This window comes from Nicotiana tabacum, chromosome 21, assembly GCF_000715075.1.
Source record: "Nicotiana tabacum cultivar K326 chromosome 21, ASM71507v2, whole genome shotgun sequence".
Taxonomy (NCBI): Eukaryota; Viridiplantae; Streptophyta; class Magnoliopsida; order Solanales; family Solanaceae; genus Nicotiana; species Nicotiana tabacum.
Genome location: NC_134100.1, coordinates 8,769,636 through 8,783,710, shown reverse-complemented (window position 1 = coordinate 8,783,710; position 14,075 = coordinate 8,769,636). Strand labels below are relative to the sequence as shown.

General features: G+C 38.1%; 1 protein-coding gene and 1 non-coding gene across 2 annotated transcripts in view; one reads left to right on the top strand and one right to left on the bottom strand.

The window, feature by feature from the left end:
• The window catches only part of LOC142175619 (28S ribosomal RNA), a 3,394-nt gene extending 3,245 nt beyond the window's left edge, over window positions 1–149 (top strand). The window contains exon 1 of the ribosomal RNA XR_012704719.1: window positions 1–149. This exon is cut by the window's left edge and continues 3,245 nt beyond it. This is a non-coding gene — a ribosomal RNA (28S ribosomal RNA).
• A 2,900-nt stretch (window positions 150–3,049) lies between these two features.
• Window positions 3,050–12,980, bottom strand: LOC142175124 (uncharacterized). Its single transcript, XM_075241696.1, has 8 exons — window positions 12,644–12,980; window positions 12,324–12,511; window positions 11,920–12,261; window positions 11,533–11,832; window positions 10,918–11,059; window positions 10,003–10,298; window positions 9,253–9,477; window positions 3,050–3,178 (listed from the first exon to the last, which is right to left on the bottom strand). Exons 1-8 carry the CDS (start codon window positions 12,978–12,980, stop codon window positions 3,050–3,052), a joined length of 1,959 nt encoding a protein of 652 aa, XP_075097797.1.
• Window positions 12,981–14,075: the final 1,095 nt, after the last annotated feature.

Sequence of the window (14,075 nt, the reverse complement as noted above, 5' to 3'; positions counted from 1 at the left end):
TTTAAAAATATATAATCTACTAAAATATTCTTATGAGAGAATATATTTTAGTAACACATGATAGTTATTTTTTTAGTCGTTTAACAATAATTTTTTGTTGATATACGCTTTCATGGTTAACTGAATTAAATAATTAAACACAAAAATCAATATGAAACCTAAATAATGATATGTTTTATTTAATTTTAAAATTACAGATAAAATACCATTTCGAATTCGAAAAAAATAAGAGTTTAATAGATCTTGACATATAAATATGGAAGAACAAAGAGATTGACGCATTTCAATAATAGTTGATAAAACAATAATGATATGAGCCATTATTTAAAGTTTATAAAAATAGATGCACTTCAAAGTTCTATTTAATATTACAACACATGAGAGGATCACAAATATTTCGAGATAACTTTTAAAGAAAATTTTATATAAAATCTTAAAAGGATGTGAAAATCAAATGTATACTCAAATGAGCTCCTCTTGTATAGATATCCCCAAGTTGTTCAATAGTTTATGTGTATACTCAAATGAGCTCCATTTGTATAGATCTCCCTAAGTTGTTCAATAGTTTATGTCGAGACATAGTGTGATTACATATTGACCCCGGAAACAGAATAAATCGACGAGAGAGAAACTTTCTCCCTTGTCTCTACACATCAACACCTTCTCCATGCTTTGTTCAATGACCAACTCAATCCCTGACAACCTTACACATATGTACAACCTCCCCGTTTTCCGAAACCACCAAATATAACTAGTCTATCTACTTACTCCAATCCTTCAATAAGCTTCAAGGACAAGCTCCTCACAGATGGAGAACAATTTATGAAAGACACTGACATGCACATCTGTAATAAAAACTCGGCATCAGCACAAATTGAACCTAATCTAACCAACAACAGCCCATTACCTTCCACGAACCCCCTAAACACCTTAGAACTCTCCGATGAAGACAAACAACATATGTACCTGCTATGGAGATTCTCACTAATTATAAAACTTCTAGGGAAAAGAATCCCCACCAGTATTAAAAGGCAAAAATCCAACAACTGTGGAAACCTACAGAACAATTCCCTCTAATTGACCTTGGCTCAGACTACTTTATCATTAAATTTACAAAGGAAGAAAACGTGATAAAAGCTCTGCAACAAGGACCTTGGTTCATCAATGGCTACTACTTAATAGTACAAAAATGGAAACCCAACTTCGTTGCTAACCAAGCTAAACAAACATTATCCGCCAACTGGCTAAGATTACCAGAATTACCTACAGAATTCTATGATGGAACGATCCTTAAAAAGATCGGTAATTTGATTGGAAGACTACTAAAGATTGATGCTTGCACTAGTGCTACTCTGAGAGGTAGATAGGCAGGGCTCTATGTTGAAGTCCCACTAGTACATCCAGTTAAATCTCATATCTATATCGGCTCTCACAAGCAGCCTATAGTATATGAAAGTGAATAACTACTATGTAAGGGATGCGGCAAAATTAGTCACACTCAACAACACTGCCTAAACCTACTAGAGAAGGGAAAACAAATCTTCACTGACCACATAGAAGGATCATCCCCACCATCCAAAATACTAGACAACAGGGACGCCACTGAGGAATGGCTTATAGTGTCTTTTCCAAATAAAAAAAAAGGGTATCTTGCGCATGCGTAATCAGGAACAAAGAGGGAACCAGTATCAATCCATCACACCCACTAATGAAGGTATAAATGTTATGATTTACGATGCAGCATCAGGTAAGTACATTAATACCCAAAAGTTAACTTTCAAACCCAAAGAAATTACTTCATGTCTGAGTCTTAGCAATAATAGTGATCCCGTTAATAACAAAGATTCCCATGTCATACATCATCGATCATTCAAAATCCAAACACAAAATAAATTTTCAGACCTTCCCATGTAGGAAGAATGCTCTGATTATTCCGAGGGAACTCCAATCATTGCTCCTGCCATGCACGCCTAATCACACTCACTTTCGATAATTCCAAAGGAACCAACTCCTAATGTGCCGACATATGGTCAAAACGTGGCTAAGGCTGATATTTCCCCACTAATGGGCCCTAACACTAACAGTGATGTAATGATATTATCCCCTACTACTAGTAATGACAGCTCAGTTATTACTAATAAATCTCTTTTAGAGACCTTTAAAACCATATGCGCCACCAACATATCTACTCTACCCAATACATGCATTCAACACTTGACAAATTCTATTGGACAAGTAGACATGCAAGTTGATACACTAGAGTTTAACCCTACTCACACGCATATTATTTCTACCATGCAAACCAAATCTATCTCTACTGATTCCTAATCATACCCTAATCCACATGCCCTTCCTTTACCCCAAAATGTCGGGCTTATTATTTCCCCTAAACAGGAGACAACCCGACTAGTCTTACTAACTCATCGGCTAACTCGAAACTCTTCAATGGACAACCCAGCACCACCTCCCCCACTGTTTCCAGCACCACCTCCCCTACTGTTTCAACCCAACATCCCACTGTATGTAACCCAAACAATCCCACCGACACAACCACCTCTATCGTAGATCGAGCAGGGCCTGTAAGGACAAGCAGTGTTCTTCAATCTCAGCATCAATGGCCAGGAGATAATTGTCATCATCCAAAATCAAAACTTCTTTACAAAACTGATAACCGAGGGAATGAGACTAGAAATGGACAACTACACGAATCACATGTTGATGGCCAATATTCTAGACCCATTAGCCCCGGCAATGGCCCCTGCACTTTTCTACAACATGCATGCCTAATGGACACTACCACAACACTTCAACCCTCTCATAAGCATGAATCAAGTATATGAACTAGCTTTCTTCACCCTACAGGAGACAATCAACACAAAATCCCTTGTTCTTTCCATGGTAAAGCCAACCAATCCAAGCTCCACAACCACCCCAGATGCCCATGCAGATGGACAATCCACAATATTCTCCTCCACAAGAACAAGGAAAAATGGAAGCGCACAGAACCTCATTCACAGAAATCTCAAGTTTGCTAGGAGCAGCCCTTATGCTATTCCCAGAACTGAAGGACAAGAAATACATACACCTCTGCCATGTAGCCCTCTATAAGTGCTCCCTCCACATTCGCCCACCTCTCAACACTGCGATAACAAAATATGCAGTAGTGATGAGTCCATCCCTGAGAGGCATCCAATTCCCTCAGATTCAGAGCAATTTAACTCATCAAACAAATCCCCAAACCATGAATAGAGCCACAAGATTTGTCATCTAAAAATTAGGGGGCTAATAAGGATAATTTTAGGTGAAACTTCAAGGAATTAATCAATATGTATAGCCCTTGCATGGTCACTTTTCTAGAAACTAGAATAGAAAGTCATGCTACTCTAAGAGACGACTTCAACTTCTCTGACATGATCGAAGTCCCTGCGCAAGGCAGGTCAGAAGGTCTAGTTATCCTTTGGCAGGATAATATTGTGGTTGTCACCCATATATCTCAGTCCCCTCAAGACATTGAAGCCATGATCCAGGTAAAGTCCAGCCACCAACCTTGGTTATCTAGTACCATTTATGCTAGTACATTAGTAGTAAACCGTAATCTACTCTGGGATCACATTAGAACTATTTATAATAATTATAAGGGTCCCTGGTTTATGAGAGGCGACTTCAATGACATTATAATACAAGAAGAAAAATGGGGTGGTAGACCATTAAATAGAACTAGATCCTCTAAGCTTTGGGCCTCTATTAATTACTGTAATCTCATTGACCTAGGATCTAAAGGCAGTCATTACACTTGGTCAAATCATAGAAGGAGAAACCATGGTTTAATATTGGAAAGACTTGATCGTTGTTTGGCCAATGATGCATGGCTACAACAGTACCCCCAGGCCCCAGTCTTGCATCTCCCAAAAACATACTCAAACATACTCTGACCATAAACCACTCCTTATTAGTCTTACCCAACCACGTACCAAACCTATAGATAGACCATTCCGTTTAGAATCTTATTGTTGCACTCATCCTGACTTTACTTCAATTATTTTTAATAGTTGGTAGGGTAAGGAATTTGTGGATGCTACTCATTTTTTCCAACACAATGTTATCAACTGGAGTAAGAATACGTTTGGGGGATATTTTCCAAAAAAAAAAGGCTCCTAGCTAAACTTAACGGTATCCAACAATCATGTCATTACCTAACTAGTACTTTTCTCCAAAACCTAGAACAAAGCCTCTCACTTGAATACAATACCCTCCTTAAAATCGACGAAGACACTGGAAACTCCGATTTCGTATTAATTGGTTAAACGAGGGACATGCCAATACCAAATTCTTTCATCTCTCAATTATTAATAGACGAAGGAGGAACATAATCTCTTTTTTTAAGGAAGATAATGGCGGCTAGATCATGGATTACGATAGACTTATGAACCACACCCCTGCAATCTACTTTTTCTACAAGCCATATCTCCACTAATTAGCAAGATATCAACAAGAGTCCTACGAGCTTCAACACTACTGACCTTTCTGACCTAGATAGACCCTTAGGCAACCAAGAAATCCTATTTGCTTTATTCTCCTTCAAGACCTTTAAGTCTCCGGGATCGGATTCCATCCTTTCTTTTACCAAAACAACTGGAACATTGTAGGTCCCTCAATCACTAATTTTTGTCATGAAATATTTAGGACCCAATCATTTCCCAACTTTATTAATAAAACCTACTTATGCCTCTTCCCCAAGTTCCATAATGCTAACAACCTCAAAAAAAATCGGCTTATTGGTCTTTGCAATACTATATACAAGATTATTTCAAATATTATTTTCAACCGTACTAATCCCTTGCTAGACAAAATCATTAGTCCATACCAACCTAGCTTTCTTAAAGAGCGTAGAGCGTATAATAATGCAATCATCATCCAAGGAATTATTAGTTATATTAAAAAACTGAAAGGTTCTAGAGGTAAACTTATCCTTAAAATAGATCTTGAGAAAGTCTTCGACAGACTTGAATGGTCCTTTGTCTATCGTGCCCTAAAATTTTTCAAATTCCCCCAAACATCACTAGACTAATTATGAGTTGTATATCTACTAGCACTATAGCAGTGCTTGTAAATGGAGCCAAAACTAACTTCTTTGCTCCTACTAGGGGAATCCAGCAAGGAGATCCCATGTCCCCGTAAATCTTTATTCTATGCATGGAGCTACTATCGGTCTATATTAACCACCAAGTCGATGTTGGCCTTTGGGACCACATAAAATTATGTCCCGCTGGTCCCTAACTATCATACCTCTTCTTTGCAGCGATCTTACACTCATGTCTAACGCTACTACTGGGTTTGCTAACTCAATTCATCATTGCCTAACTCGTTTTTGCTTTATCTCTAGATGAAAAATCAATATCTCAAAGTCCAAAATTCTGTTCTCCAAAAACTGTAATAACTCTATCATTGGAGTCATTTCTTCAAAGTTCAATATCAATCCTACTGACACGTTTGGTAAATACTTAGGTTTTCCTATATTAAATAAGAGGACAAGAGCATCTGACGTCCAATACATTATTGACAACATGCGAAGTAAACTTTTGGGATGGAAAACCAACTTTCTTGCCCCATCGGGAAGAATGACCCTAGCTCTTGCAACTTTGAACACTATATCCAACCACTTCATGCAATATATTCAACTTCCCATAAAAACCCTAAAGCAAATAGACAAAATCCAGCGAGATTTTATACGAGTATCTACTAATAGCTGTAGAAAACTTCACTACCTTAGCTGGGAAACTAACACTCATCATTAGCCACCAAAGAGGTCTTGGACTTAGACCGGCTTCCCAAAAAAATACTACTTCATTAGCCAACCTCTCCTGGAGACTCTATATGAAGCCAAACTCCCTATGAGCTACCACTCTTATCACCAAGTATGGAAGGAATAATTGTTCCCAACAAAAACTCCTTTATTTGGCAGAATATTCTGTGTGGCTGGGACGTTTGCTCCCAAGGTTTAGTCAGGGTAGTAGGTAACGGCAAACATATTGGCCTCTGGAATTCAAAATGGATTCCTCACTCAAACAACCTCCGCTCCATTATATAAGGGTCACTACACCACTCGGACCTCAATTTCAAAGTTGACTCTATACGCCAAAACAATAATTGGAACTGGACTAACATCTCCTTTGAACTCTCTGGAAGACATTAAAAACAAGATCATGTCCATCCACTTCCCAATTACTCCTAATAGCACTGACATCCCTATCTGGTCGTTAACACCAATGGTATTTGTTATGACCCATTTTTTGAACAAGCCGGGATTGGCACTAGATCACTAAATATGACCGAGTGAACCATCTCTGCTTATTAAATCGATTATAACTCCAAACTTTATATACAACAAGGCAATACTCTAACCAAATACTTCTGATTAATTTAAATATTTAAATAAATCAACTCCAAAACTTTATTCGTAGTAACTACTGAAATACTGCTAAGTTATTATCAAAAACATTCGAATCTTAACCCGGCGACTATGTCTATGAATCCTCTACTAATAAAATGACGCACTACTCAGGACATGAAATTTCCTAACCAGTTCTCTAAGTAAACAAAGAAATAACTAAATAAAGATGACTCTAAGAAATACTCCACGAACAAAAGCGGATCTCACCAATAGCACTGGAAGAGAAGGAAGTCCTAACCCATACCCTACTCACCTGCAAAACCGGTTCCTACGTTATACCACAGACCAACGTAGGTTCCCAAAAGAGAACGTCAATACCATCCATTGTACTCAGTGAGTCTCAACAATAGGGGGCAAAACATTAATAACATATACATTACGAGCAAATGTTATAAATGCATATAAAACTTAAAGCTTATAAGAATAATTTGTAAAATAATTGCATAATAGCAGTTTATGAATATTCTAAAAGAAATTCTTTTCTTTTTCTTCCTTATAAAAAAAATACTTCACTTTATACTTTGGGAGTTCCAACTATCCTAACTTAATTCTGTCTCAGTCACCATGTGATCGGCACATGTCCGATCCCAACCTGATCGAATAGGCCCAATCCACGAGGTGCCACTCGCTTCATGATTCTCAACGATCATGTATCATACCTTAGCATGGCTAAGGAAATTCTCAGCAATGAGACCCTCGGCTTGTGTGCTCCCTACTTTGGCACACGTAGTTTCAGGAAGTCAATACCTTGGTCAGGACCCTCAGCCTGGGCGATGACCCCTTCTCAGAATAAAGGATACTCCCAAAAAATCTTTTCTTTCTAAAACTTCTTCCTGTGACTTTTCAAGTCTAAATCTTTTCTTTATAGAACATCATATACATGCTCATGCTGGTATCCTTAAATGTAAAGCATGACATAAGAATAAAATAACATGTAAAAGTATTTCTAAAGATTCTTGCTTCTTCATAAATTTGCAACATGAAAATAACATATAAGAATAACACAAAAATCTGAAAATTTATGCACGTATATCATAATAAATCATCTAATCTTTTGCTAGAACAATTCTAAGTTAATAGGTACTCACTTGCTCCAATTAAGTAAATATAAGCTCTTTTAAGCAATTCATCAAACACCTTGTATGCGTGCTTTCGTGAGTTAAATCACTTTATTAAAGGGTTATATCAACTCACCTCAAAACTTCTCGAGCCAATACGTAGGCCCAGTCCAATTGACACCAGTCAAACAATAGATTCTACATCAACTAGTGCATTTTAATTAATTTTAAAGTTTCGCACCTAAACACGGAACATTACTGTTGATATAGAGAAAGAAGGGAATTAATTATTCTTCTTACCTATTACTACTGTAGAGTAATTGACAATAGAGAATTTTATATACCTGAGTTCAAAAATTAATGGCGTGTATAGAACCCCAAAATTTTCTTTTCGTTCCTGCTTGCCTTGCGATTGATGCGTAAAAAGAACAACGTTCTATTTTTGTTTTTTGGTATTAGGCTGCGTCTTTTTTTTGGTATAAGACTTTGATTAAAGTTTTGCATTCCACAACCCTTTATGGGCTAAGGCATGTGCTTTCCTTTTTTTTTTGTTTTCCTTTTTTTTTTGTTAACTTAACTAATAATTAATGATACTCACCTTTAATAATTAATAATATTAAAATTATTAATATTTTCCTAATTGTATATCCAATTATTTATAAATATAGAAGTAACCCAAAATTAATCACAAGGGTTTAAATCCGTACTAGCAGTATAATATAAGGGGAAAAAATTAATTCTATATTTAACGAGTGTTTAAACTTCTATAGATTTGAGAAGTGTTACAATTTTCCCTTCTTAAAAACATTCATCCTCGAATGTTGCTAGAGCCTTATTTTTAAGCTAATAATTATTTTCTTATGTGCTTGAACTTCTTAAGTTTTCTTAGCACTACTAACTTTCCCATGGGACTCAAAATTTTAGCTCCCTAAATTTTTAAAAATTTTGGTAGAGTCTCTCCTATAAATTGTACTATCCAAAAAAAATATTCCTATCACAAATACCACAACTACACCAACAACAACTAAATATACCATAACAGGCCATTCATAGGCACCATACACAGCTCATAAATTAATTACTCACACTCCGGCAAGGAGGTACCACAATAACCAACAAGAATCTAAAGCACAACACTTTAGCAAAAGTAAATCACTTTAATGAGTTAAATGTACTCTGGCATGGCACTAGATTATTAAATAACTAAATATACTCTGACAAAAACTAAATTACTTCAACAACTAAGTATAATCTAGCAAAGACATAAATATATGCTAACTTGTATTTAGTATTTTAAATATAAATGTCAAACTAAATCTAGGTTCACATACCTTTTTTCTCAAATAAATATGGATATTTCTTCCTCATATCTTCCTCGACCTCCCACGTAGCCTCTTTTGAATCATGATTACTCCACAAAATTTTTACTGATGCTATATCTTTTGTTCTCAACTTTCTTACTTGCCTATCGAGAATTTCTATAGGTACCTCTTCATAAGTCAAGCCTTCTTTAATTTCTATGGTATCGGCAGGTATTATATACGAATCGTTATGAATGTACTTTCTAAGCATAGACACATGAAAGACAGGATGAACAGAGGATAACTCAACGGGCAACGCTAGCTCATAAGCCACGTTTCCTTTCCTTTCTATAATCTCATAAGGTCCAATAAATCTAGGACTAAGTTTCCCCTTCTTACCAAACCTCATAACTCCTTTCATTGGTGAAACTTTCAAAAACACCTTGTCACCAACCATGAACTCTAAGTCACGATACCTCTTGTCAGAATAGGACTTTTGACGACTTTGAGATGCTTTTAGTCTTTCTCTGATTAGCTGGACTTTCTCTAAGGCCTCACAAACAAACTCTGGACCAATCAAAGGCACCTCTGCTGGTTCGAACCAACCCACTGGAGACCTACATCTTCGCCGATACAATGCTTTATAAGGAGTCATACCAATGCTGGCCTGATAGTTGTTATTGTAAGCAAATTCTATAAGTGGTAAGTGATCATCCCAATTACGTCCAAAATCTATAGCGCATGTTTGCAACATATCTTTGCGAGACTGAATGGTCCTTTTTTCCTGGCCATCAGTCTGTGGATGGAAAGCGGTGCTCAAATTGACCTTGGTACCTAATCTTTTCTGAAATGCCTACCAAAAATGTGTCGTGAACTAAGGGCCTCTATCAGATATGATTGAAACTGGAGTACCATGCAATCGGACTATTTCTTTGATGTACAACTGTGCATACTGCTCTGCGGAATCTGTCGTCTTTACTGGTAGGAAATACGCGGACTTTGTCAGTCGGTCTACAATAACCCAAATTGAATCATGCTTGCGGTATGTGCGAGGTAGACCTACTACGAAATCCATATTAATCATCTCCCATTTCCACTGTGGTATCTCTATATCTTGAGCTAGGCCACCAGGCCTCTGATGCTCGGCTTTGACTTGCTGGCAATTCAAACATTTAGCCACATGATCTACTACTTGCTTCTTCATGACTTTCCACCAATACAGCCTTTTCAGGTCCAGATACATTTTGGTAGCACCTGGGTGGATAGAGTACCTCGAATTGTGAGCTTCTTCTATTATGGCCTTCCTAAGACCATCTACATCAGGCACACATAACCAATCATTTAACTTCAAAACTCCGTCACCTCCTAGAGTGAAAGCAGTGATTTCTTTGTTTCTAACTCCTTCTTTTAACTTTACCAAGTACGGATATTCGTCTTGCTTAGCCTTAACATGCTCAACAAAAGAGGATTGCGCTAAGGCATAAGCAGCTATACCTCATTCTTCAGTCTCATCCAGTCTAATTCCATTATTTGCCAGTTTTTGAATTTCTTGACCCAAAGTTCGCTTTTGCACTGCAAGATGGGCCAAGACACCCATTGACTTCCTACTAAGTACATTTGCTACCACATTAGCTTTGCTCGAGTGATAAAGGATATTGATGTCATAATCTTTCAGTAGCTCGAGCCACCTTCTCTGTCTCAAATTTAATTCTTTTTGCTTGAAAATGTACTAGAGGCTTTGTGATCTGTAAACACTTTAGAATGCTCACCATAAAGGTAGTGTTGCCATATCTTTAATGCAAACACTACTGCTGCAAGCTCCAAGTCATGTGTAGGGTAGTTCTTTTCATGATTCTTTAACTGCCTGGAATCATAAGCAATAACTTTTCCATTTTTCATAAGAACACAACCAAGACCCACATTGGAGGCATCACAATACACTGTGAACCCACCCGAACCTGTCGGCAAGGTTAACATAGGTGCAGTGATCAACCTCTTCTTTAAGTCTTGAAAACTCTGCTCACAAGTGTCTGACCACTGGAACTTAACTGCTTTCTGAGTCAACTTAGTTAATGGAGCTGCAAGTGAGGAAAACCCCTCTACAAACCTTCTATAGTAGCAGTTAACCCTAAGAAACTCCTGATTTCGGCTGGCGTTATCGGCCTAGGCCAATTCTTAACTACTTCTGTCTTTTGAGGATCTACTTTTATGCCTTCACTAGATACCACGTGGCCTAAGAATGCCATTGACTACAATCAGAACTCACATTTTGAAAACTTGGCATAAAGCTCATTCTCCTTCAAGGTCTGCAAGGCTATTCTGAGGTGTTCTGCATGATCTTCCTTGCTCTTAGAGTATACCAAAATATCGTCTATGAACATAATAATAAAGGTATTAAGGAATGGCTTGAAAACTTTGTTCATGAGGTCCATGAATGCAGCTAGAGCCTTTGTCAACCCAAAGGACATTACTAGAAATTCATAGTGCCTGTAGCGAGTTCTAAAGGTTGTTTTAGATATATCTTCTTCTCTGATTCTCAACTGATGGTACCCCGATCTTAAGTCTATATTTGAAAAGTACTTTGCACCCTGAAGTTGATCAAATAAATCATTAGTTCTTGGTAGTGGGTACTTGTTCTTAATGGTAACTTTATTCAACTGCCAATAGTCGACGCACATTCTAAGAGACCCATTTTTCTTCTTGACAAACAAGACCGAGGCACCCCATGGTGAAACACTCGGCCTAATAATCCCTTGTCAAGAAGGTCTTTCAACTGTTCTCTCCACTTATTAAGTTCTACTGGAGCCATCCTATAAGGAGGTATAAATATGGGTTGAGTGCCCGACATGAGATCAATGCCAAAGTCTATGATTCTTTCAGGAGGAAGTCCGGAAAGGTCATCTGGGAAAACTTCTAGAAATTCTCTAACAACTAGCATAAACTGAAGAGCTGGTGGTTCTGATTCTGGATTAATGATGTGAGCCAAATAGGCGAGATACCCTTTAGTGATTATTCGTTGTGCCTTAAGGTAAGAAATAAACTTACCTACAAGCGATGCTGAACTACCTTTTCACTCTAAGACTTCTTCATTTGGAAATTGGAACCTGACTATCTTGGCACGATAATCTAACATGGCATAGTAGGAAGACAACCAATCCATACTCATGATCACATCGAAATCCACCATTTCTAATTCTATGAGATCGGCCTCGGTGCTGCGACCTTGGATTGAAACTATACAACCTCTATAGACTCTTGTGACTCTCACTGACTTGCCAACTGGGGTAGATACTAAGAATGGCTCACTAAGTTGTTCAGGTTCTAGCCCGAGGTTAATTGCAAAGTATGGTGTCACATATGAAAATGTTAAACCTTGATCCATTATGGCATAAGCATTATGTGAGAAGACTAAAAGTATACCTGTAATAACTTCTACAGATGCCTCTGCACTCTGATGATCAAGTATAGCAAACAAACGGGGTTGTCCACATCCCTAAGTTACTCGGTCTGCACCTCTGCCTGCCCATGCTTGGACTGATTATGAGAACCACGAGCCTGGGGTGGTGCAACTATAGTAGCCGAGGAACTAGAAGGACGAGTTGATCCCCCACTGAAATTACGTCGCAACTTTGGGCAGTTGCCCTTTATATGACCAATGTCTCCACAATGATAGCAACCATGAAACCCGAGCTTGCACTGACCTGAATGTTGCCGCTTACATGTTCCACAAAGACCTTATTGGTGTGAATGTTGTTCAGCATGACTCTGGCTATGTGAGGATGATGTCGTAAAATTCTGATTATGGCGAGACTGGTTTCCATAACTCTAAGTACATCTGAAGAAAGACCCACCACCTGACTGATGACTGAACTGAGCTGGTGCTAATGACTCCTTATTAGAGGAATCCCTTCCACCTCCGCTGGATGTACCATTAAACCTTCCTGCTGTCCGGGCTTTCTTGTTATGCTCTTTTTCTTCTCTTCTTTGTTGTCTGTCTTTTTCTAAGCGCTTGGCGAATCCCACAACAGAGGAGAAAGTTGTCATTCCTACCGCTGCAGCTGATGTCATATCCTTAATGTGGTAAGCCAAACTGCCAACAAACCTGTCAATCTTTGCTTTTTCTGTCTTAACCATGTGAGGAACATGCTTAGCTAACCTTATGAATTCCATGTAGTACTCTTGCACACTTTTATTCCCTTGCTTGAATTGTTCGAACTCTGTAGCCTTAGCTTCCCTATCCTCTTTCGGGATAAAGTTAGCCATGAAGGTCTCTTCAAATTCTTCCCAAGTAGGCGGACCATCATTTTCATCTCTTTCCTTTTCCCACATCTCAAACCAAGCGCCAGCTTCATCTCTAAGCTGGTAAGTAGCAAGCTCCACAACTTCATCATCAAATGCTTCATCGCTCGGAGGGCTTTCTTCACACCCTCCAGCCACAACATTGGATCTTCATCAACTATAGAACCATGGAACACTGGAGGACTCAACTTTAAAAATTCATTCACTCTTGAGGACTCAGAATTGTTTTGTCTATTTGATTGAGGTGGAATCTCATCTCTTCTCTCGTTCTGGTTGGCCATGAAGGCTTTAAATATCTCCATAGCACTATTGACTGCATTAAACATCTGACTCACATCTGGAGCTATAACTGTCTGAGTTGGAGCTGCTGTTGGGGGCGGCACTAGATCCTAAGGTACTTGCTCATCATTATCCACCCCTTCTTCACATTCAACCCGGGGTACTTGGACCCCTTTTGTGGATATACTCTTCCTTTTCTGAGTTAAAGACTTCTTAATTCTGCCTTGAGCCACAATAGTAGCAATAATTTCTTGAGAAACATCCTAAGTGTCGGTGTCAGAGTTGCGAGTACGAGCCATTTATGCGAGTATTGAAGAAATGAATACATTAGATAGTTTCTTAGAGGTAAGATCTACTGCACGATTATAAAGTATGAAAAAAAATGAGACTTTTCCTAAATGCTTGTAGCCTCCTGTTTATAAGTATGGCGCGCTTCATACCCATAAACAAGACTCTACTAACACGGCTTCATAGACACCTAGGACTCCATAAACCGAGGCTCTGATACCAAGTTTGTCACGACCCATTTTCTGAACAAGCTGGGACCGGCACTCGATCACTAAACATGACCGAGCGAAACATCTCTACTTATCAAATCTATTATAACTCCAAACTTTATATACAACAAGGCAATACTCTAACCAAATACTTTTGATTAATTTAAATAAATCAACTCCAAAACTTTAT

Bases quoted from the DNA above. Each gene is read 5' to 3' on its own strand.
- LOC142175124 (XM_075241696.1), bottom strand. From the start codon at position 12,980: ATGGAATTCATAAGGTTAGCTAAGCATGTTCCTCACATGGTTAAGACA. The intron at 10,299-10,917 runs GTTTGTAGAGGG...AATGAGGTATAG, and splicing joins GTTAACTGCTACTATAGAAG to CTGCTTATGCCTTAGCGCAA. The intron at 3,179-9,252 runs GTGTTTTTGAAA...GATGCCTCTCAG, and splicing joins AGTTCATGGTTGGTGACAAG to GGATGGACTCATCACTACTG.